Source organism: Chionomys nivalis, chromosome 26, assembly GCF_950005125.1.
Source record: "Chionomys nivalis chromosome 26, mChiNiv1.1, whole genome shotgun sequence".
In the NCBI taxonomy this organism is placed as follows: Eukaryota; Metazoa; Chordata; class Mammalia; order Rodentia; family Cricetidae; genus Chionomys; species Chionomys nivalis.
Window position 1 is genome coordinate 26,382,434 of NC_080111.1, and position 24,771 is coordinate 26,407,204.

The 24,771-nt window shown below is 45.0% G+C and overlaps 2 protein-coding genes across 5 annotated transcripts in view; one reads left to right on the forward strand and one right to left on the reverse strand.

Annotated features, from left to right (window-relative positions):
* Dmtf1 (cyclin D binding myb like transcription factor 1) overlaps positions 1-5,153 on the forward strand; it is a 48,480-nt gene extending 43,327 nt beyond the window's left edge. For all 3 annotated transcript variants that reach the window (XM_057758612.1, XM_057758614.1, XM_057758613.1), the window contains 4 exons: positions 2,327-2,482; positions 2,804-3,178; positions 3,887-4,031; positions 4,218-5,153. In XM_057758612.1, the coding sequence (XP_057614595.1) occupies positions 2,327-2,482; positions 2,804-3,178; positions 3,887-4,031; positions 4,218-4,327 (786 nt within the window). In that variant the 3' untranslated portion in view covers positions 4,328-5,153. The remainder of the gene's footprint in view (positions 1-2,326; positions 2,483-2,803; positions 3,179-3,886; positions 4,032-4,217) is intronic.
* Positions 5,154-5,309: 156 nt separating this feature from the next.
* Positions 5,310-24,159, reverse strand: Tmem243 (transmembrane protein 243). 2 transcript variants are annotated; one of them, XM_057758616.1, is made up of 5 exons: positions 23,974-24,159; positions 23,435-23,613; positions 8,109-8,159; positions 7,058-7,162; positions 5,310-5,862 (listed from the first exon to the last, which is right to left on the reverse strand). In XM_057758616.1, the coding sequence occupies exons 2-5, from the start codon at positions 23,510-23,512 to the stop codon at positions 5,740-5,742; spliced, it is 357 nt and encodes a 118-aa protein (XP_057614599.1). In that variant the 5' UTR covers positions 23,513-23,613; positions 23,974-24,159; the 3' UTR covers positions 5,310-5,739. The 2 variants fall into 2 exon arrangements, with proteins under 2 accessions (XP_057614599.1, XP_057614598.1); XM_057758615.1 differs by having other exon boundaries at positions 23,435-23,722.
* Between the last annotated feature and the right edge of the window lie 612 nt (positions 24,160-24,771).

Consider the following 24,771-nt stretch of genomic DNA (forward strand, 5'->3'; position numbering starts at 1 on the left):
TAGTTCCAGTCCTTAATGGTTATAGTTTTGCAAATTTTGTTAGCTGTAAAAATATTACCAGTTATCAGGAACTGGGGAGACGGCTCTGTACGTGAAGTGTTTGTTTTGTAAGCCCAAAGGACCTTGGATTCCCAGCAAGGGAATTGTGAAGAATCTGGGCGTGGCAGCGTAACTGTAATGCCCCATTGTGGGTAGACCAAGAGTCCTCCAAATCAGTGAGACTGGACAGAGATTGAGGAAGACACCTATGTCGACCTCTGGCCTGCACATGCATTTGCACACATGTGCACACACTACATACTCGTTATCAGTGACCAAATTCTAACTGCAAGTTTATCTAAAATAACACGGAACTCATGCCTGAATGCTCAATTTGGGATTTGGAGCTAGTGATGTGATTACTGTGCTGGGAGGTAGCAGAAGCTGAAGCTTCAGTCAGCCATACAGTTGCTAGGATAAATAAGCATTCATCCACAGTGTACTAACTTGCTCTTCAATGAGTCAAGTATGTTACAGTACATTTTTAGGCTGAACAATGGATTTATCTCTATGTATCTCCAGACGTGAAAGAAAATCTCGTGGTTCTCACATACTTGAAATTCCTAAATAAAGGAATATCTGGATATGATTCAAGTAAATTTTGGTTGCTTATAAGTGGTAGGGGAAATGGGTCATGACTTAATGTACAGGCTTTCTTTTAGGGGCAGTGAAAACTCAAGAAGCAAAAGTGCCAGTTCATGTCCTCCTTCCTAAAGCAAGCCCAGAGCTGGTTCCTATTTTGTTAAGAAAATATAAGCACTCATGTTACTTCAAGATTTATTTTGAATCATGTATTAATACAGTAGTTTAGTCAACATCCTTTAGCTAAATCCCTTGAAGATTCTATTTCCATTTTTGGACTTGAGACCATGGTGATCTCACAGTAGGAATTACAATATAACTAAACACTGATAGCGACAGAACTTCTTTGGACTTGAGATTAGTGGTCTCATAGTAGGAATACATAGTGTGTAAATACTGATTGGGACAACTTTACGCTTGCTTATTTTGTCTTGGAGAAAGGCTGTTAAGGTTGTTTACTTATAAAGTCCCAACAAATAGCCTGGGGCTGGAGACATTGCTCAGCAGAATGGGGACTGGCTGCTCTTCCAAAAGACCCAAGTTCAGTTCCCAACACAACCGTCTGTAAATTAAGTTCCAGGGGATTTGGCACCCTCTGTGGGCACCAGGCACATACTAAATGCACAAACAGCAGGCAATACACATAATTTTGAACTATATAGGCTTAAGTGTATTCAAACACTTGAAGTGTCTGTGATTATATACAGTATTAGCACTGATTCCTAGCTATCTGTGATAAATACTGGTAACCTTTAGAAAAAGGCTTGGTTTTCACTTTGGGGAAAGCAGAGAAAAACTGAGTTCACAGTGGTGGTGGACACTTTAATAGTCATTTCTAATTCTACCAACCCTTCCCATGAGACATATGTTAGCAGTAAGAAATCCTGTAGGGATCCAGGACACGGGAAAGACATTTTGGCCAAGATAATATTGGACTGAAAAACAGACTTCCCCAGCCCTCCCAAAAGCACAAAATACTTAATCTGCGGCTATTAAGATAACCTGGACTAATAGACACAGTTTAAATCCTATTCTATCACTATAAAATCTCAAGATAATATATTGATAAATATATTGCTAGTTGACAACCTATTCAAATGGCATCTTCATTTTTCTTAATACATGAGTGTTTCCTAAAATTATTCCATAATAAAAATATTTCAAGTAAATAAACAGCACAATGTTCCTTTTCAAAAACGTGGTGTCAATCTCATTATTGGGTGGGGGTGTGGTACATGCCTTAGAGCTGACAGAGGTCCAAGGATAACTTGTGAGACTTTGTTCTCTTCCACTTTGTGGGGCCTGGGGATCCAACTCAAGTTTGTTGGCAAGTGCCTTGGCCCACTGAGACATTTTGCTGTGTTTTTTTGTGTTTTTGTTTTTTTTTTTATTTACCACAGAGGAAAGTTTAAAAAGATGATTGAGAATTGAGGTCCTACATTGCCTATGGTAGTTCTAGGTAGAACCTACTGTGCTGGTGCTTAGTTGAAACCAAAACTAGAAATGCAAGGGAATAAAAGACATGATAAATGTTTTACTCAGACATTTCAAACAGTGTATATAATGAAGAGTGTTCTCTTTGTCATGTGTACCTTCATGATTGGTTAGTATGCTGCTAGCTACTAAATTCAAATTCATTTTAAATGCAGATGTAGACTAAATCCATAGGTTTCGTACCTGTGTTGAGCCTCTTTTTCTTCTTTAGTCTTTCCATTTGCAGCCCACTGGTACTCCGGGCACCTACCTTCTTCAGACAAGCTCAAGCCAAGGCCTTCCCCTAACTCTGACCACAAGTCCTACAGTAACGCTGGCGGCGGCCGCCCCTGCTTCTCCTGAACAGATCGTTGTTCACGCTCTATCCGTATGTCATGTGATTTCCGGGGCCTGTTGTGGGTCAGGATTAGTTGATAGAAACCTGAAGTCATTTGGGTTGGGTATCAGAGTACTTCTTGTTCGATTTGCGATGCAGTATTTTGCACCCAATTCTTCACTGGGTACATGTCGAGTCTCCACTATTGTCTCTTAGTAGATGCATATCCATCCAAGCAGGGAATTTACAAGAGGAAGGGACTCCGTGGGAAGTAACAGATTCTAGAAACTGATGAAGTAGCTGCAGAGGGGAAAGGTGTGGGAAGGGAGGTCACTAGCTCTGTCCCTGACAGTGTCCTTTGCTGTCTTACAGCCAGAACATGTGTTGAACACCAGTGACAATGTCACCGTGCAGTGTCACACTCCCAGGGTTATCATTCAGACTGTTGCTGCGGAAGACTTCACTTCTTCCGTACCCCAAGCAGAACTGACAGCCGATAGTGACCTGCACGCGTCCGATTTTCCTGAGCCTCCAGATGCACTAGAAGCAGACACGTTCCCAGATGAAATTCCTCGACCCAAGATGACTTTACAGCCATCATTTAACACTCACGTGTCTAAGTTCAGCAACCGGAATAGCACAGAACTGATGAACAGCGTTATGGCCAGAACAGAGGAAGAAATGGCCGACACTGACCTCAAGCAGGAAGAACCGCCTTCTGACTTAGCCAGTGCTTACGTTTCTGAGGTAAGCTGTGTAGGTGACTGCAGCCTATGATGTGAGTTTTGCCTCGGCCCTCACAGGTACTATAAGGAGAGGTTCTCGGCCTTCCTAATGCTGCAACCCTTTAATAACAGTTCCTCCTGTTGTGGCGACCACAACCAAACATTATTGCATTGCTACGTCATAACTGTCATTTTGCTACTGCTATGAATCTAAATGTAATATCTGATACGTGACCCTACAGGGTTTGCAACCACCCAGTTTGAGAACCACTGCTCCCGTAGCCTTTTCTCTTTAAAATCACAAGTGCAAACTCAGAAGGTATCAGTGGACTAGCTTTTGTTGCTGGATGTGCCTGAGCATAGTTCCTCGCTGAAGTGCACCCTCTCCACAGGCAACAGAGTGAGCGGCCTTTGTTAGCATCCTCTCCTGGAGCACCTTTGGGTGGTATGGGTAATAATAGATTCCAAATATATCCCACAGTACAACATAATTTTCTCTATATGTAAATGACATTGGACAATTTATTGGTTTAAGATCCTTTTTATCAATATTCATTACATTATGAGATTATTGAGGTTCATAGACCCTCATCTTCTTAAGGTCTTGATGTTTATGTTCTAATTTTTAAATGAAGGACATTTGAGCACTAAGTGCTAACAGACCTGGATGTACTTGGGGAATGTAAGTCTATCTTTTTTGTTTCCTTTTTTTTTTTTAATTATTATTTAGGATTTAGAATCTCCCACCATAGTACACCAAGTTCATCAAACAATTGATGATGAAACAATACTTATCGTTCCTTCACCACATGGCTTTATCCAAGCATCTGACGTCATAGATACTGAATCTGTCTTGCCTTTGACAACACTAACAGGTACTGTACTAAGACTCTTAATCATGAGCCTGGTAAATAATAAGGGGGAAACTCAGACGGTTTTATCCAGTCATGTTAATCTCTTGATCTCTCGGTGTTCCTTGTAGGCTATAATGTTAGTAAAAGACTTAGACTGGATAATAAGCAAAATACATTTAATACTAACTTTATTTAAACTTATTTCAGATCCCATATTTCAACATCATCAGGAAGAATCAAATATGATTGGATCGTCTTTAGGCAGTCCTGTTTCTGAAGACTCAAAAGATGTTGAGGACTTGGTAAACTGTCACTAGGTTATTAGAGACAGGCACTTCAAGTAAAAGAAGCCACATTGCTGATTATATTTTCTCCAAAGACAGGAGCAGTCCCAAGAGTTTTGGTTGCCATTCCTCTGGCTTGTACGTAGCTGCTGTGCTTAAGCCATGCACATTGTTGCTGCTGTTACTTTTTACCTCCGTTAAAGTTATCATCTGAGGTCCAGTTTATGACAGTGTGTTAATGGAGTATAGGAAGTTTCAATTGCCCAGATCTGTTCAGATTTCTATCAAGAGGGAGTTGCATTCACTGTAGCTACTTAAATCACCAAAGCTTGCCTGCTCTGGTTTTTTACACGCAGTAACACTCATCTCTGCAGTTAGACACTGTATTCTGTCCAGACTCAATTTGGCCTGTTATAATTCAGGTTACATTATCAGCATGGTCCAGCTTAGTCAGCAGTGACCTTCAGAAAGATTGACTTAGGAGTTTAAGACAAGACCAGCATTTATATGAGAACATGGGAAGTGGTTGTGAAGGTTACTCTGGTTATCCCATTGCTGGCAGTGGGAGCTGAGAGGCAGAGTAAAGAGGAAAGCATTAATTAAAGAGTCAAGAAAATTCACTACAGGTCTTTGATCTTTAACTCTTAAAGGGAAGGAAGATGAAGTAATGAAACCCACTATAGCAAAGCAGTTATCTCCCCTCATCAGAGACAGCCAGTACTCTACAGTTAGCACTTTGAAGTCATTCAGTGAGGGGAGGGGATATCACCTGTGTTTGAGAACCATGACTTTTTACTACATGGTTTACTATATCAATTGCCCAGAAAATAGTTGAGGGGTATTAGAGTTTGATGTTCACTTAGTGCATTACCTGTTGGGGGTACAGGATAGCTTCTCCCTCAGGCACTTTCAACAAACAGAATTTGCTTCTGTATCGAGTCATTCCTAAGGGCAACGCCAAAACAAGCCGAGAGGGCTTTAATGATATGGTCTTACAGAAAAGTCAAAAAAAAAGAACCTTGTATAAATTATTTTATTTATTATTGTAATTAGATCTTCACAATCAGAGTTGTCTTTTCACTATCTGTTTTATTAATGTGAAACTGTAGTAATAAGCAAAAGTTGGTTGCCTAGGGAACAATAATTGTATATTCAGTTTAACAGAAATAAAAGAGTATTTGTCTTAAAATGAAAGATTTGAGCCGTGCACTTAAAGTGTAAAAAAAATTATTTTCAAAAGTGAAAATACTTTGTCATTTGAGGGCTGGAATGTTTCAGCTTCTTAATGGAAAGCGGAGATCTAGGATACAGCTCCCTTGCAAGAGGGAGTTCAGAGTTACAGTTAACATGAAAATCATGTGCAGACTTCGGAGAGGATTCTTTCAGCATACTTGTCCAGCCGTTGATTTCCATAGATAGAGTCCTGGTGAGTACTCTGGGCTGCTTCACCTTCCCACGTCGTGGAAGTACAAGTTCGCACATATACACAACATGACGATAGAAAATAAGATGTAGTAAATTAGATTTCTAAATTTCGGTTCTAAATCTCCTTGCCGATACCAGTAGATCTAAAAGAAGGATTAAAATAAAAATTTAAGTAATGACCAACTCTTGCAATGTAAAATACAACTAATTCTTTTTATATGGATATCATAGAATTTACTGTCCTGGAATAGTCTTCAGTTACTCATTCCTGAGGCCAATGCAGCCATAATTCTTTATGATTCAGATAGTACTACACGTGTTTCCATGATACAAGATCGTATATATTCCTATTTTTTGTGATGTATTTGGTCCTGTGATCAAAGTATTATACCAATCACACTAGGTAAAAACATGTTATCTGTATATATTTTTAATATATTTTAATTACTAGAGAGGAGGGTTCTTAGATTTATGTGATCAATTCAGATAGGAGAGAGCTTATGTAAGTAAATACATAATGTAGCTATCTCAACCTTGGTCACTCAGGACTGCAGAACATAGGCGACAAGAACAATTACTTACAAGTAGATTCGATCTGTGACTAGTTCTACTTAAGTGATATGGCTTAAAAGTTACGTGCATTTGGAACAATTTAAGGATTTACTTTAAAAAAAAAACTTAGTACTTTTTAAAAAATAGTGTTGGAGCTCAAACCCAGGGTCTTCTTGCTTGTGAGAGAATCTCTCCCACTAAAATACAACTTCACCCCAAGTGAGGTTTCATGAATTGAAAGGCAAAACCAACAGATACCTCCAAATAACCGTCTTTTAGGGGTGGGTGTTTTAGCACATGCTGGGTCTGTATTATAGCCATCTTATTACAGATAGAACTACAACTTGATAATCATATGTTTCTGGGGAAATGTGATGTTAATTGTCTTCATTTTGGGAAGAACACAAATCCAAGTGGACCCATATTACCAGAAGTAATCCAGGGTGTTGTGCAAGACTGTTGACCCCTATGTATAGTTGCTGTGTACAGGCGAGTCCCATCTGACTTTGCCCAATTTGAAGTATTATGTCAATTCTTAAACTTTCATGTCTACTTATCGAGGAAACAGTTTTCTTCAGGCTTTTTAACTTTGGGATTGAGGAGAAAGGATAATTCTGGAAAAGGGTAATTCTGATTACCCTTGGTAAATCCTTGGAGATGTGGGGTAAAAGGAGAGATGCCCTTTTATATAGACCCAGGAACTAGAAATCTGTCCTAAGCACAACCATATTCGGCTCTTACAAACATTTAAATTTTTTTTAAACATTTAAATTCTATGGTACTCACAAGTATGCAGGCAGTAATACTACTCAAAGAGATGCAGACAGCAAAAAATATATTCAGTGGTTTGGGAGGTAGTTGAGGGAAAACAAAAGCACTGATCAGTGTCACCTGTATGGAGAGACATGTCAGAGTAATTCCAAGGTGTGGTCAGACTACAGCAAGGCAGAGTTAGACATTCTGCGTCATGAAATCATGTCCAAGTATTTGACACTTTCCCAGCCAGTACAAAAGAAGGCAAACCAGCCTCAAAAAGAAACCTCTTCATTAACAGAGATTAGCAGTCATATAAATCCCGTTCCCAAGCTTAGTAATTACTAGGAAAAGATCTGATTATATTGGAATTGTAATTTTCCCTACCTAAAATGAGTAGGGCTTGCTTTGGCAGAACAAACACTAAAATTGGGACAGTATGCAAATTAGGATGGCCCCTGTAAATCTGAGAGTCGTTCACCATGTCTCCCATGAAATGGTGTGGCACACACTCGTGCATAAACTGTTGGTACCTTTGTATTTGTTTCACCACTGCCAAAATGCCAGAGGAAACTAAATTACAAAATTAGGAAAAAAGTGAATATACACTGGTTTGACTTGGTTTTATGAAAAAATACCAAAAGATCGGTTTCTAATCCCCATTTTGTTTCTACCTTGTATTAAAAAGCAATGGAAAATTGTTCGCTTGGCAAATTTTAGTTTTGGTTATCACATTCTGTAAACTGTAGCTTTTTTCCTTTGATAGGCACATACAGAATGTGTATCATACATACTCAGATGTGCTATGCAGAATTTTAAAAATTAACATCTACTGTGTGGATCTTTGCAAACCTGATCAGAGTAAACTTAAGGCACTAAAAGAAACGGAAGAGGTGACAGTCAGCCGTTGCCACGATCAGTTTTACAGATTTACTTAGGCAGGAAATCATGGCCAACTCAATTGACTTTCGAACCTGACTATGATTGGAATATCTATATGTTCATACGTCTTTTGTTTGGGGAAGATTGATAGTAAAGTTCTCAAAACTGGCCAGGAGTATAAATGCAAAACGAAGATACTTACTAGAATCAATAAGGTGGTTAAGCTGCCAACAACTAAATTGATGATTCGATCCTGAAAGAGACAAGAGTTTGTTAGCCACATAACTTGGATTCGGCTGCTGCCAGAATGGAAGCTGGAATTTTATAGAATCAAGAGACCAAGAGCTGGGCCTTTGACGTCCACCAAAGAAAGCTGTGCTAGTAAAAACGTACAAAAGGTTCTGGGCAATGAGGCCAACTGAGGAGCGCATGTACTACTGGGAACCATATCGGGAGGAATGGTGTTCAGGTTGCCAGTCTTAGCCTTGGCACCAGACTGGTCTAGACGTATATAAGTAACAAAGGAGGTGGCTTTGTCTACCTGAAAATATTTGGTATTGTTAGAAAGGACGGAGTGCCATGCTGGACAAAGGCTGTCTAGTCCAGTTTTTACTATTTTTCTCCAATTTAGTAAGACTTTAGTAATAGTAATATAAACAAAGAATTGTTTGAAGAGCCAAGCGCCCTATCCATTAAGTTTTCTTGTGGTTTTCAGCCCTAAGCCAACCAATTCTATAGAATATCTAAAGCGGGGGGAACCTAAATTTTACAGGTCAATGTAAACTTGGGCCAGTATGTTTTAAACCACTTGCCAAAAATTAGAGGTAACTCGGAAACCAAGCGTAACTATGTTACAAAGTCATAAGGTCCGTGAGTTTTGTAGAATTACGGAACAAAGGGCTAGAGTTATCACTCAGTAGTACACACCTGCCTGGCATGTACAGGGCCCTAGGCTTCATTCCCCAAACACCCCCATTGCAAGAGAAAACAAATTGTATATAAAACAAGGTTGGGGGCTGGAGAGATGGCTCAGAGGTTGAGAGCATTGCCTGCTCTTCCAAAGGTCCTGAGTTCCATTCCCGGCAACCACATGGTGGCTCACAACCCTCTGTGGTGAGGTCTGGTGCCCTCTTCTGACCTGCAGTCATACACACAGACAGAATATTGTATATATAATAAATAAATAAATATAAAAAAAAAGGTTGGGACTAAGACTTGACCAGGAAACATAGTCACTGAGAACAACTCACTTGTGATTAGCCAAAGCTGAGGCATGAACTTGTATTTATGGAGCAGGGGCTCCTGGGATTCAGCCTTCACTCTGGCCCTTGAAAGTCTGTTTTAGCATTAACAGAAAGGGCGAAACAACAACAAACTACAACCTCTCTTCCAAATTCCCTACTTTTGAAAAGCTACAAATTAAAGTGGTAGGCAAGGCTGGAGAGCAGGGAAATCAGATTTGTAGTAGGCCTGACCCATGCAAGGACAAACTCTCTCTCCAGATGAAGGCCAGTGATCAAAGATAGGAAGGAAAAGCTAAACTACAAACACCCTAACTACACTAAGAACTCAACAGCTCTTACAACCGCAGCCCATCAGAAATCAATACCATTCCTTAAGGATGAGACTTGGGGGCAATTCATTAATCGCTTACCTTCCTGCCACACATTTGTGTCCCGTACAACTATGTGAACGTTTCACCTGTCTATTCTAAGAGTATCTGTTCTTAGAGATTTGCACACATTTACTGTGGGTCTTCACACCCAACAGCTGTCACCAACAGAGGTGTAAACAGCCAAGATAAGTCACAATTTCCAAATGTTGTCACAGCAGCTTGCCTGCCAAAACCAGGAGTAACAGAAACAACCAATGGAGGGAAACAGACCAGACTTTCACAAAGCTTCTGAAACTAGGGATGAGGGGCCCGGGGAGATGGTAGGTCCGTAAAGTGCCTGACGTATAAGCCAGAGGAACTGAGTTTGGCTCAAACCCCAGCACTCAACATAAAAAGCTGGACGAGCTGCCTGGAGAGATGAGCTCACAAGGACCTGTAACTGTAGCTCCAGGGGATTTGACACTCTTTGCTGGCCTCTGGTCACCCACGGGTACAGATTACACACTCGGTTGTTTCTTAAAGAATGAATATATCTGTACTTCCTCTCCCAGGAGTTGATGGGATGTAGAGACAGGTGAGTCTGTAGAGTTCAATGGCCAGCCAGAGCAGCTGAATTAAGAGACCTTATTTCAAAAGAATATACAGAATTATAAACATGGAACATCAAACCTCTGGCCTCCAGTGTGTGCATACATACATACACTACACATACATACATCTAAGGATGAAACTGCAGTATGACTTGTACATGGGGAAGGAGGCTCAGGAAAATCAAAATACCAAGGTCTATAATTCTAAGATAAAGAAACAGGTTGTCAGGCCTGTACACCTCAAAAGCTCCTATTGATCTTAACATTCCTTGCTACACAGAATATCCCATAGGCCACTACTGTTGTAGACAAAGCTGTCAAGTGACAGATGGCGCCTCACAAAGCCTATTAGTGGTATATCCTATCAGCCTATTAAGAATAGCATAACTGCTTTGTTCATGGTAATGAGAATACACCTAAATTTCCCTGCCTGGCTTCTAGATAGTCAATCACCATCATCTTGGGTATCTCCCTGAATTAACAGTTACTCAGCTAAAAAGCAGTACTCTCAGTTGTTCCTAGAAGGAGATAAACTACTCCGGATGTGGCAGAAAGGCTTCTTAACAGTGTTCTTTATCCTAGCCAGTACATGGCCTTCAGGTCTCCTGCTACAGACAACCATAGATCCAGGTCAGAACCACCAAGTTCATTTGAAACTTTCACTTGTAATGCTGTATCCAAACCCTGGCTACTCCGATATGGAATGTGGTCCAGCTGCATTAGCCTTCCCTAAGTAAGAACCCATTTAAATGCAAAACCAAACCCTGCTTCAGATATGCTGAGTCAGAAAATATTTTTAACAAGATCTCCTGGTATGAACCTTGAACTAACCACTTTGGAGTCCAAGCTTAGGGTAACAGTCCATTGCTTGAGACAGATATTCCAGAGCCCAGCATGTTCTAGGTTCCAATCTCAAAGGACAGAACGATTCACTCACTAGTTATTTACGGCGTCAGAGGGCATTTAAAGAAGAGTGTGCCCTCAAATTGAGCTAAATTGTACAGAGAGATGGACGTTGCATTTAAACTTTGTCATTTATAAGAGAAACTCAAAAGTTTTTCTGGGTCTGAAGTTGGTATTAGTTTTACCAGAAACTACCTTTCCCCCACGCCACCCCTCCCCCCGGTTTTATTTTTATCCTATGCCTTAGCTTACTGACACTGTCTAGCTATGTAACCCTACATGGAGACCCCTTAAAGCCCTATCTTGTTTGATAGACCAACATGGGCAAAGTGATCGTTCCCACAATTTACAGTTGTTAATCCACTTCAGCCTACACTCGGGTCAGAGCAGGCCCAGTCACCTTGTAACTAAAAAGTCCCCAATCATGCCTGGTCAGTCATCGTCCAGCAAGCGCACTGATCAACAAGGTAAAGGCCCTCGGACTGACGAAACTCGGGTACGGATGGCTTTTGCAGGACATTGGCAGTCACATCCTGAGGAACTAGTAGCCAGCGGCTGCCATCCCCTCTGGCTGGCCATCCCTGTTGCTATAGAGTTCAGAATGCTAGCAAGCACCGTGTTCTGTCTTCGTTTCCATGGCAAATCATGCTTTATCTACCCCCAAAGCAGATTTTGTCCTAAACCCTAAACACAAGTAACAGAAGATGAAGGCAAGAATTCCAAAGGGGCAAGAGAATTTAGAAGGACATTGCCTACGCGATCATTTCTGGTTTAATTTAAGTCTAGTGCAATCATCTTCCTTTATTCTTTTTCCCATGGCTTCAGTTACCTGTGGTCAACAATCCACAAATACCAAAAGGGAAATACCAAAAATAAACAATTTATTTTTTTCAACTGAATGTTCTGAGCAACATGATAGAATCACATGTAGCTCCGTGTGTTTGGATGAATGAATATACATATGTATATATATATATATATATATATATATATATATATATATATATATATATATATATATATATATATTCTTTCCATGGTACTGAGACTACATAATACCCATGCTGTCTGACATCGGCAACACAGCTGCAGCATTTGTGTTTCAACACTTGGACTTAACAGAGCGAAGCTGACAATTTAGATGCTGTCACAGAAAAGCCAGGGTTACTACAATTACTCACGTCACAGTAGAAACACCTGTGCACAGCTCTGCAGAGGGGAAAGATTGTGTTCATTTACCATTGCACCTCAAGAGCTAAGTATATACTGTGGTCAGTATATACTGACCACAGTATATGGTCAGTACTTAGCTACCTGATTCAGGTATCGGGTATCTTCAAAACAGACGACACTGTGCTGAGATTATTCTGCAGTCCGGCGTTTTAATTCTCACTAGTCAAAGTAGCCATCATTCTGGATCACTGAGCGAGGCAAACTTCTGGCCCTAGGCTAATGTTTGCATGATAAACACATGGACATAGCAGATGCAGTATTTCATAAACCGTTCTCATGTTGGTCCATAAAGTCAGCTAAAGACGTGACAGCTACATTCCCAAACTAGTGACCTGTAACTTGGGAGGTGAAATACCACTCCTCAATCCGACTGCCTGTCCTCCAGAGCTAAACTCCAAACATCACTTCCACTATTAACTCTCGGGAGAGACATTCCCACTTCAAGACCCCCACATATCACCCAGATTCTACACTTCCTACATCAAAGTAAGATACACTACCTGTGTGCTTCCCTGAGACCAACAGTTATTAACAGTAGGAGAGAAGGCCTCTAGCCCTCTCGGGTTTTATGTGGAGTTCATTAGCACGCTGGGTGCCACTCTGTAGTAATATGAGCGGTGGGGCTGCGTTTCCAGCACCCAGCCGCCCATATGGCTAGCTTATGCCCCGAAATAAGTACATGGAAACTGTATTCTTTTAATCATTGCCTGGCCCATTAGTTCTAGCCTCTTATTGGCTAGCTCTTACATATTGATCTAACCCATTTCTAATATTCTGTGTAGTTCCACGAGCTGGCTTACCAGGAAAGATCTTAACCTGCGTCTGTCTGGAGTGGGAGAATCATGGCGACTCCTGATCGGCTTCTTTCTCCCAGTATTCTCTTCTGTTTACTCCACCCACCTAAGGGTTGGCCTATCAAATGGGCCTAGGCAGTTTCTTTATTAATTAACCAATGAAAGCAACAGATAAATACAAGACTCACCTCCATCACCTGAGAGTGCGCATCTCTCTCACCTGGGACTGAACCTGTCACAACTAAATGCAGCCTTGTTACCTGTAGGATGAGCATGTAGCAGAACAGCAGAAGCTATGGCCTGGTCCTGCCCTCAGGCCCAGTATCCTCTCAAGTGCTTCCAGAATATGCTATTGTTCTCAAGGAAACAGCAGTAATAAACTCTGGGGAGCACATGGGTCAACATCCTCCTGGCTTTACTACAAGGTCAGTCTCTGCTAGAGCAGGAAAAGGCAGTGACCAGGAAGGCGTCATCTTCAGGCTCATCCTTACACAGTGCATCTCAGTGTTCTCGGGAAGGAAACTACAGGAAAGGAAGAGAACAAGAACGCCATACGTTCTCCACACACTTTTGGAGGTCGGGCAGGGCTGGAGGTTGCCCTGTAGTGACACCCTTCCCCAGGTGTGTCTCCACACTATTCCTTTTTCTCCACCTCAAAACTATGATACAAACTAACTTCCCTGTCAACCACTTAAGGCTCTCGGAGATGCTGCTGGTCTCCAAACCTCAGCAGAATACATCACTACTCAGTGTACTAATCCTAGACTTGGAGAGGCAAGGCTTCACGGGGCCAGACAATTTTTTTTTTTTTTTGGAGTAGCATAACTTTTTTAAGTTGATTTTTATTGAGCTTTACATTTTTCTCTGCTCCCCTCCCTGCCTCCTCCCTCCCCCAAAGTCCCCATGCCCCCAATTTGGGGTAGCATAACTTTCAGTCATGGCAACTTCCTCCCTTCCTCATTTCAACTACTAGCTATGCCAAATCCTTTCCCCCCTCCTCCTGCCCCCGAAACTGAACCACAGTCACTAACCAGAACATAACCAGTCTGCTGCTGCAACACTGAATTGAGGACCTCCTTCAGACTAACTGGGCTTAGTAACTTCAAAATGCACAGATTACTCCCTGGAGGATGTACCTTGGGAAGCCTGGGTCATATGACCCAAACCCCCCACCAAGCACTGGACACTGGCACTAAGCCTTGCTCTGGATATGTCTAAACTACCTAAGAACTAGACTCATCTCTTCCTCCACGTATCAAAGTTGGTAAGGCCAAGCTTTTTTCACTCTGACACTGAGCCACTTCATAGAATGGAAGTCCAGCCCAAGTTTGTACCATGGCACACGCTCTCACCACCCTCCAAGAAGAGCACCTTTTTCTAATTCAAAACAAACCAACCCATGTCCCTGTGGGGGCTGTAGTGCCTTCATTGTAGCTCATCGGATTCCTCTGCCAAGCACAATACCCAGGACTTATCAAGATGGTTATTACATGCTGAAGGCAGAAACGGCTGACTACAGATTCGTGTTGTCTATCCTCAACTAGTCCTCCACTGTGGTCCACCGGCCTTTTGAGTTGACTGCTTCTGAGCTCTCCAGAAAGTGCCCCTCCCTCAGATTCTCAGTCTTATTCTTGAACCCAGTTATCAGTCATCCCCAGAAAACAAAATGCTAGCAGAGAAAGGAATGCCCCCACCTCCATTCCTGCCTCAGTGTAAGTGGCTGCACCCGTTCCCTTCCTTAACCCATCACCTCCATTTAATCTGTTCACTTGTTCTCACTGAGGACCACCACTGGCCTAAAAATCTCAAGTCCCTCCAACATCAGAGGACCTTCATTCTACCATGCTTCCTGCTTCGATTTTCAGATTTCTCTTTCTGCTTTTTCTACTGACTAAGAATATGTAACAGTAAATGGAGTGGGGGGGGCATGAGCATCCCCCTGGGGGGCAGAGCATCACTCTAGGGTGTGAGATGTGAAAAGCCCTTTTCAAGGAAAAGCAAGGAAACGTATAAGGAGCCAGAGAGGGGTGTTGCAAACAAATCTATGCAGCAATGGCCAGAAGAGCTGTGAAGCTTAGAGAGCAGCATCCTCTTCAAAGTTAAGGTGGAAACAACCCCCAGGGCTGATATAAGAAGTATCCTCTTTAGAGTCTGGCATGGTGGTGCATGTCTTTACTCCCCGCACTTGAGAGGCAGAGGCTAGTGGGTCTCTGAGATCTACAGAGCAAGTTCCAGGACAGTCAGGGATACTGAGAAGCCCTGTCTGGGGGAAAAGAGGAGAGGCACAGGGGGATATCATCTTCAGGAAGGTACAGGTACCATCCTGCATGGGATCAGCAACCCTCAAAGCTTTCTCTTGCCCTCCCACTCTTCATTATGTTGCGAACATAGCATTACTCCCCTCTTGGGGAAGCAACCCCCCACCAATCTTTTTTTTTTTAAATATTTATTTATTATTTATACAATATTCTGTCTGTGCGTATGTCTGCAGGCCAGAAGAGGGCACCAGACCTCATTACAGATGGTTGTGAGCCACCATGTGGTTGCTGGGAATTGAACTCAGGACCTTTGGAAGAGCAGGCAATGCTCTTAACCACTGAGCCATCTCTCCGCGCTCCCCCCCCCCCCACCACCACCACCAATCTTACTGCTGCTTTTGTCTTGGACTTCCCAACCTTTTAGCACAGTGAGAAAATAAGTTTCTGTCCTTTACAAATTACACACCAGGCGGCATCTTGTTCCAGGAGCAGCAGTGCAGCAAGAACAAAAGGACCACGCAGAGCCTAATAAGCCACAGTCAGAGAAGAAAAGAAGATTCGATCTTCCCTGGCCCGGCACACTTTCTAGGAAGCAGTGATGAACTTCACTGATAAGCACTGGACTCTTCTTGAGATCTGCTATCACCATGCCCAGTTAAAATCCTACTCATGCTTCTAAGTCAGGACTCACAAGTCTGACCTGACAACCTTGAGAACTCCAGCTAGGAAAGGGTGCATTTCCGATACCTATCAGTACTTAGCTGCCTATCCCACACCTCCATCAATATCTCTGAATGCTGGGTACTCCTTCTAGTAAGGAAGCAGAGCAAGGTGTCAGCACGCAGAGCCCACTAGCAGAACCTTGCACTGCTTACCCAGAGCGAGGAAGGCAGACCTAAGCCACAGCCTTCTTTCGCGGTTCTCAAACGTGAGGACTTTCAGGCTGTAGGTCAGAGATGGATTTTCAGAAATTACTTGGCTTTCTTCCTGTCACTCAAGCTCTAGAAATGGCGAGGTAAGACAGCCCTGAGGGGAAAACCCCTGAGGAGAAGGTTCCTGCTTCAGGGTGATAGCAATGGCGAGGTAAGACAGCCCTGAGGGGAAAACCCCTGAGGAGAAGGTTCCTGCTTCAGGGTGATAGCAATGGCGAGGTAAGACAGCCCTGAGGGGAAAACCCCTGAGGAGAAGGTTCCTGCTTCAGGGTGATAGCAATGGCGAGGTAAGACAGCCCTGAGGGGAAAACCCCTGAGGAGAGGGCTCCTGCTTCAGGGTGATAGCAATGGCGAGGTAAGACAGCCCTGAGGGGAAAACCCCTGAGGAGAGGGCTCCTGCTTCAGGGTGATAGCAATGGCGAGGTAAGACAGCCCTGAGGGGAAAATCCCTGAGGAGAGAGAGGGCTCCTGCTTCAGGGTGATAGCAATGGCGAGGTAAGACAGCCCTGAGGGGAAAATCCCTGAGGAGAGGGCTCCTGCTGTAGGATGATGGAAGAGTCCTTGCGCCCTGTCAGTGATCTCTACCTAAGTGGGATCTTCCCTTGTATGGTCATGAGAGCCAACCAGAGGGGCAAATGACATGCATGAGTGGAAGATGAGACTTCCTGCCTCACCGGCTAACTCTAGGGAATAGTGACCTCTGCCTGTTGGTGCAGCCTTTTTGAGACTTCCCAGAGAGACAGAGAACTCTGAACAGAACTGTAAGCATCAGGGATGGAAGAGGGGTTTCAAGAATGCAGGTGGCCAGGTATGGTGGAGAGACAGCAAACTCTGAACAGAACTGTAAGCAGCGGGGATGGAAGAGGGGTTTCAAGAATGCAGGTGGCCAGGTATGGTGGGCATTCCTTTAACACAGGCTCAGGGGGCAGAAGCAGGCTGATCTCTCTGAGTTTGGAGCAAGCCTGTTCCTCATAGTTTGATCACAGCCAAGGCTATACAGATCCTGTCTCAAAAGAGTAAAATAAAAATACAGCCCCTCTGACACCTTCACACGTTTTGCACTGCTACGTGTGAACATGAATACAAAATTCCCTCTCTATTTTGTCTACTTCACAGACATTTATTAATGTCCCCTGATTTCACCATATTCATACTCTGAAGCATAGTTAGGTTATATTTTTGTACATTCATCCAACCAGAGTCTCCTCACAGATACCTGAAATAGACGATGCTCACTGAAGCACCATTTGTGGAAATCAAAGTGAAGGTGGAGCACAAACAATCTCCATGTTTGGTACGCACAGAAGCACACTGATGACGCGCACCTAAGACTCGGAATGGCAGACATAGGAAACACTAGGTGGAGCTGACAGACCGGACTCACAAACCTCTTCAACATGCACTTACCACTAGGTTCATAAATCACTTCACTTTTAAAATGTAGCCTTCCAATTGTGTACAACTTGCTAGGTTATTGTAAGGATTAGGAAATAAAAGTCCTTACAAAAGAACAGCTGTCATTCCGTGGTAAATGGTGGTCTATTCAGGTGGCCATGTCTAATGGCAAGTCTTTTTTTAAAAAAAAGATTTATTTATTATGTATACAGTATTCCCAGTACTCTGCCTGCAGGCCAGAGGAGGGCACCAGATCTCATTACAGATGGTTGTGAGCCACCATGTGGTTGCTGGGAATTGAACTCAGGATCTTTGGAAGAGCAGGCAGTGGTGCTCTTAACCAATGAGCCATCTCTCCAGTCCCGTAATGGGAAGCCTTTAATGATTGATTAGACTCCTCAGAGCTGAATGGGAACTGAGCTGACTCCTCCATGCTTGGCCACAATTTCTAAAGTCGCCAGCAACTTTCAATTCATTTCACTCCCATAAGGACATTCAAGACTGTCAACAATCTGAGCTTGGGAAATACCATTAGCACAACCTGCCCCTGACCATAATAAAAATAATGATTCAGTTCATGAGAAGCAGGCAATTACCACACCTGAGCAGAACTCCAGTCTTCCCAGAGAACAGTAAACCATTAAAGTGTCTGCGAGGCTGGGCTCCGTTTGTTTCTTACACAATCCCGTACTATTCACCCATTTTCTACCGGCTCTGCTAGATATTCCTCAACAGGAAGAGAGGCAGTAATTGAATTGCCTGGGAGTTGAAAACACCACTTCCTGCTTGGGTAGCCAGTGTACCCGAGCTTCTGAACAGAAGCCTTTGCCTTCTGTTGTTTGAGAATCGCTCAAGAATACAGGTTATCACTTAAAACTTAATATACTTAAAACCATACACAGAATGAGTCAATGGCCCCTTTGCTTAGGGATCATACTCTAGAAGAAGCCACATCTAGCTAAGTTCCTCACGGTACCCAAATCAGTGCCAGGGTAATCCTCTTAAGAGCCAGGTTTGTTGATGAGAAGCAAGGACAAAAGCGGGGCTGTAAAGTTCCAAAGTAGCAAATAAGGCGACTGAACAGGACTCCTGGTTGGGGGCACTACACAAAGATCACAAAAATTGAGAGGCGGTTAGCTGCAAGGCCAACAAGATGGCTCACTGAGTAAAAAAAAAAATCACTCGCCACACAAACCTGACATCCTGTGTTCAATCCCCAGAAGAGGGAGGAAAAGGAGACAGCTCCAAAGGTCAGAGGAGAAATGTGACCTTGGATGGAAGTGGCACCGAGGAGGGTGTGACCGGCACATCCCAACCTTCTCCGGATGGGTGTCTTCTGCAGACCCTTCCAAACATTTGGTGCCTAGCAGAGGCCCATCCCCAGAGATGCCAAGTCCTCTGATCCTGAGAAAGGAGGAAGAAAACTACGCAGAGTAGAAAGGGAAACGCCACTGCAGCTGTGTGTTCAGAACTGCAACCAGCACAAGGAAGTGAAAGCCATTTGGAGGGCGAGAAGAGAAGAGAGAACTGTCTGCAGTCCCTTGGCAACTAGCTCTCCTTCGAGGGAGACAGAGCTGGGCTCACAGCATCGCGGACACTCAGCAGCCAACAGAAACCTGAAGCTTACACTCCTCAGAGGGCGGCCTTGTGGGACCCTGACCACGAGAGGCCACGGAGACCTTAATCAGAAAAAAAACATTCTGAAAGGGGCTAAAAATCACATGAATAGCGTTCTCCTCCTACATTTGAATACTCCCAGTTCAAAAGATTAGGAGGACTGCAGGTAATGAAAACAATCTTGGTTGTGCTACTTGTTTGCTTACTTATTTTACTGGGAGATGTGGGAAGAGGATTTTGCTCTTAGAAGCTAGTAGGTAAGCCTCAGAGTCCACTAACCTCCACAGAGGGCTTCCTTTCCCCTTGCTGTCTGCTACAGAGTCCACTGAAGCAACTCCTCACGGGCAGTTTCCAACATGCGTAACAGAATGTCACTGCCTTCCTTGGAAGAGTAACTACGTACTTGGTGACCAGTTACCATCACTGGCACCCACTTCTCTGGAAACCATTTTCTGTTAAGCCCCACCCAGTGAAGCGGTGTCCTTTGCCATCTGCATTCGCTGTGGGGAACCCTTTGCTCTCCTCCACCGGAAGAATCACCATTGTCTTCACACCCAGGTCCACTCAGCCTACACAATGGAAACTGATTTCCGAGACCTTGCACCCAACGACAAAGTCAAGAAATGACACTCAACTCTGGGCAACAATTTCGTGCCCGTCTTACTGTAGAGATGGGTGTGGGTTTTATTTTTTGAAACAGGGTTTCTGTTTAATAGCTCTGGCTGTCCTGAACTCACTTTGTACACCAGGCTGGCCTGGAACTCACAGGCCTTCCCATGCCTCTCTAGTGCTGAGTTTAAAGGCATGTGCCGTCACCACCTGGTGAGACGGGTGTTTTTTTCTAAAATCAAGCACTAAGCAGAGGTACTGTCTCCAGGTTTTAGTTCACACTGCAGCAGGGAAGGAGAGGGAGGAGCAAAGGAAGAAGCCTAGGTCCAGCAGACAGCAGTCCATAGAGCCATGTCTCCAGATGCTCCCACAGTAGGGAGAGAGCTGGGTAAGGTCCCATTAGGGTAAAAGGCCACACCACTAAAGCAGAAGTACTACTCCCACCCTCCTCAAATTAGCATCAGAGAGAAGATTCAGCACATCAAAAACTACAACGTGGGCAGAGAAACATCAGATATTATTTTGCTCTCTGTCTGAAAGAAATGTACTATGGAACAGAATTTAAATGTTTTTGGTTTTTGGTTCTTTTTTAAAACAGGATCTCACATCTCAGACTGGCCTGGAACTACAGAGCCTAGGTTGGTCTCAGGCTCACAGCCATCTTACTGTCTCCTTGCTGGGGAGAAATGGTTTAAAACATGAAAATAACATTCTGATATCTTCACCAGTATTTATAACATTTTTAAAGGTATCAAGGAGGTATAGTGTCTTATAAAATATGACCGCCATTCCCTCTGGCAGTGTCCCTCAGAACTGTTTGGATGGCTCCATCTATGCAGCTGTTCCCTAAGTATCACACTGAAGACTGAATAAACTCCTAATTCCAGTCACTGGAATCACTGGGATCATTCAGCATACAGGGCAGACAATCCTTCGGGCCTGTCCACTCGCGCCCTGCTCACAGTCCACCAGGTCACACGTTTCTTTCTCTACAGCAGATTCCAGGGCTCTGAGTACAAACTCCCCACCTGACCCCTACATCCTGGGAAACGGCATCAAGCATGCGCAGGTTCATGATGTGTGGAGACTATTCCACACTGGCTACCTCATTAAGTTACGACTCACCCCACCGTTCGGCTCACAAAAGGGAACTGGCAAAAGACCTAGAGAAGTAATGCGTGACTGAACAAATAACTCTGTGAAGCTCACTTCCTTAGTTGTACACCCAAAATAAAACCTCCATCTTAGAAAGGAGCCTGATGATCAAGCCAGGGGAACCTGAGCACGGGCCGGCTGCGCCCAGCACTGAGGACACAAGCTCCAGACTTTCTTCTGGGCTACAGTCCTCTTTACCTTGAGAACTAGGGATTGCACCTGTAACTGCAAACCTATACACTTGGTTGTTCTTAAGACACAAGATCACACAACGCTCCGAGAATCTGTCACAGGAAAGCAGGCTTGTTCTCTAGATTTTTCTCTCGTAAACGGTCGTTCACGGTTACCAAGTTTCCACTTGTGGCTTTGCGGCTCCTACGTCTAGTTTGCTGGCCTCTGAAAGGCAGTAAGTCAGAGACGCCCGGATACAAAGGGGAGAATGAGACTTCTCACATCTCCAAGTCTCCTTCAGTTCCAGCAGGTCCTACTGTCCAAGGGAATGGCTGGACTGCAATGTTTCCTGCCATCATTGAGGTCCCACTCTGGTTCCTTGCCCCGTCTGGCCTACAAGCAAAGTCTTTAAACAAAGACAGATGTTTTTCCTCCAGGCTAAGCAACTCGATTTATTTGGGACACGTTTTGCCCCATGCCAAACCATGGATTTCTTTCCTTTCTCCATTTCACAGAATTTATATGCAATGGTTCTGTCCACTTCACAGGGCAAGCTGAGCGGTGCAGCTGTAAGGGAGGTGTAATTACATATATAATTACATATTAGTCTTAACTTTTTCCTTGAGTCACCAAAGCAGCACGGGCCATTCCACTCACTGCACGCTCGGACTCAGGTGTGTCATGAATAGGGCTATATTTGGATACTGATGTCCTTGGATGGGTTTCAAATGGATGAGGGACGGTAGGACACTGGCAAGCATTAGGCAGTGGGCTGGTCAATAACATCAATTATTTCTCAATGTCTACATAGTTGTTAGGAGGTTTGGCTGTTTTGCTTTTGAAGTTTTGGGGTCACAGTTGCACTGTGCACCCCAAGTTGACCTTGAACGCCTGAGATCAAGTGTTCCTTCCCCTTCCACCACAGCCTCCCAACAACCCAGACTAACACAGTGAATGGCCTCAGGTTATGCGCGTCTGCACGACTCAACAAGTCCATTGGGAAGACTGGTACCACTGCTTTACCAGGTCTAAGGAGTTCAAAGTGGTCTCAGTTGCTCACACTCCCAATCAGTGCTCAAAGAAAGAGGTATATGCAGGAGACAGTGATTTGGGGACAGCTGGATGAATTTTCTATACAAATGCAGCCAGTTTCTCTTTGTAGCCAAAACACATTTCCCCTGTGCTGTGACCTAGGCCACATTCACCTAGATCTCTATATATCTATATACACATCTCCTATCCTGACCACTACCCTTCAATACCCAGGACCTGGTTCATAGCGAACGCTTAGTAATGTCTGCACTGAAAGGAACATTACTGTACTAGAGTTCCCGAGCACAATCAGCTGAGATTATGTAAAGTTGCAAGGCTCTGGACATCGAACTTAAAATGTTTTATTAAAACACTCCAAGATAAAGCAAAAAAAAAAAAAATCTATGTGGAATTTAGGCTGGCTGGCAGCTTCCAAATTCAGGGCAGTGCCCCTGACGGCCAGGTGGAGAAATTCCCTGTGTGCACTTACAGGCTCTTCCTCAAATGTAAGAAGAAATCCCCGTTCTGCACTAAGTGCCGTAAGTTCTGAAAGGCTGACAGCCCTTTATCAGGGGTCAATGGTCACCAATGCCATTTACAAGTGGAGGAGCCAACAGCAGGTTAACCCTGCCCAGGCCTCACAGAAAGTTAATGCTGAGCACAGAGAAAGGCTTCTCTCTTCAGTTGTTGGCCAAATTACCCAATCAAGCTCTTTGAAAAGTGTTATACTCTTTTCCAGGACCTGTCTGTCCTATCTGAGACTTTGCTTACTTGAGTGCCGAGACCCTTTGATCACCTCCCGGAATGGTGACCTACATTTCCCCTCACGCAACTGCTTCACAACCTCGGCACGGACCCGTTAAGGGCTCTAGGCACACAATTATCAGAAGCAACCCTGGGCCTCTCTCTGGGCGGAAGCTCACCACCGCACACCTGAAGCACAGCTTCAAAGTGCGGTTGTGCAACCCTCGCAGGAATCTCCCTCCACGGCGGGGTTTCTTTCCGCACTCTTGTGAAGGGCTTCCCACAAAACTGCCCAGAACTTTCTGAACTTTTCACCACTCCAACCTGCTCTTGGAGACGAGTGCAGGGCAAACATCCCAAGAGGGAGGCGGGACTGCAGGACCAGCTTCTCTGCACTTCCAAGTCCACTCCAAGCCCAAGCGGGATGGAGGGAGGCGGGACAGGCGCACCCCGGCCCGGGGGCCCCCCTCCGGCACTCACCTTGGCAGACGTCTCCCCGAACAGAGGTCTGTTGTCCAGGCCGCTGGTCCCGTAGGTCCTGGTACTAAAGTCCTCCATTTTGGGGTTGCTCCTCTCGTTCTTAGCCGCTCAAAAGCGAGTCCGCATCAGCTCGCCAAGTCCGGACGCCCGCCCCTCACGGTGCACGCAAGGCCCGGGCCCTGGGGGGCGGGGGGGGGGGAGCGGGAAATCCCGACGGGGCGACTGTCACTCCCGGGGGCCGCGGCCGCTCCGCCTCAGCCCCGCCGTCCTCCTCCTCATCTCCAGCGGCTGCCGCAGGAAGTGAAAAGAAACAAACAGCGCTTGGCCGACGCCCCGCCGGCCGCCCCCACCCGCTCCCGCCGCCCCCCAATCTCTGCTCGGTTCCGCGCGGACAAAGTTTTCCCGGCCCGAGTCCCCGCTCGGCGGGCGAAGTTGCGGAGCGAGCGCCCCCGCACACCTCCCCGGCTCCGCGGAGAGCTCCGCATCCGCCCGCTCCGCGTCCCCCCCGTCCGGTCCCCCACGCTCCCCGCAGGCCAGACCTCGGCGCCCCGGGCCACGCGCGCGGCGGATCCTGGTAGCTCCGCGACCCCGAGCCACGGCTCCCAGACGCCGACGGGACCCCCCGCACCGCACCGCGCGGCGACTGCCCTGGGCTCTCGGATCCCGGACCGCGGCCACTGTCGCAAACCGGTCGGGCCCGCCCAGACCGCGTCACGACTCGGGCAGCCAATCCCACGGGCAGAGGCGCCGCCTCGGCTGCGGAGCTTTATTTGCAGAGGTGCGGGTTCTCCTCCGCCCCACGCGGGTCTCTCCGCCTCTTGGCCGTGAGCGGCTGCGCGGTGCACGTGGCCAAAGCGCGGATCCGAAGACACCTCGAATTTGGCGTCCCCTAAAAGTGGCCTGCTTTGACACTTTAGGGAAGCACTGGCACGGTGTATGCTCGTTTTATTCTGCATTACATACAGCATAAGAGGTCCGAGTTTACATAAACGGGAAGAAACGGTGCTGGATATTTCTTCGACTGGTCCAGTGAAGGCGCTGAGTAAACGCGTTGGCCACCAAACAGGCCAGAGCTTCGCATCCTGGGCTTAGAGAGCTGGATGGAAACACTGAAAACCAAACAGCTACCCGAGATTGTCCGGACACTCTATGACCCCTAGATTCAAGGGAGCTCTGAAATTGTTGGCGTGCGGAAGACGGAGTAGAAGCCGTACAGCCACACAACGCTTAGAACCTAGACACGGGTTCTAGTGACCACGCAACAGTTTAGAACAAGGGATGGGATAACAACCACCAAGAATTTCCAGCGCTGAGAACACTTAAGAATTATACGAGTC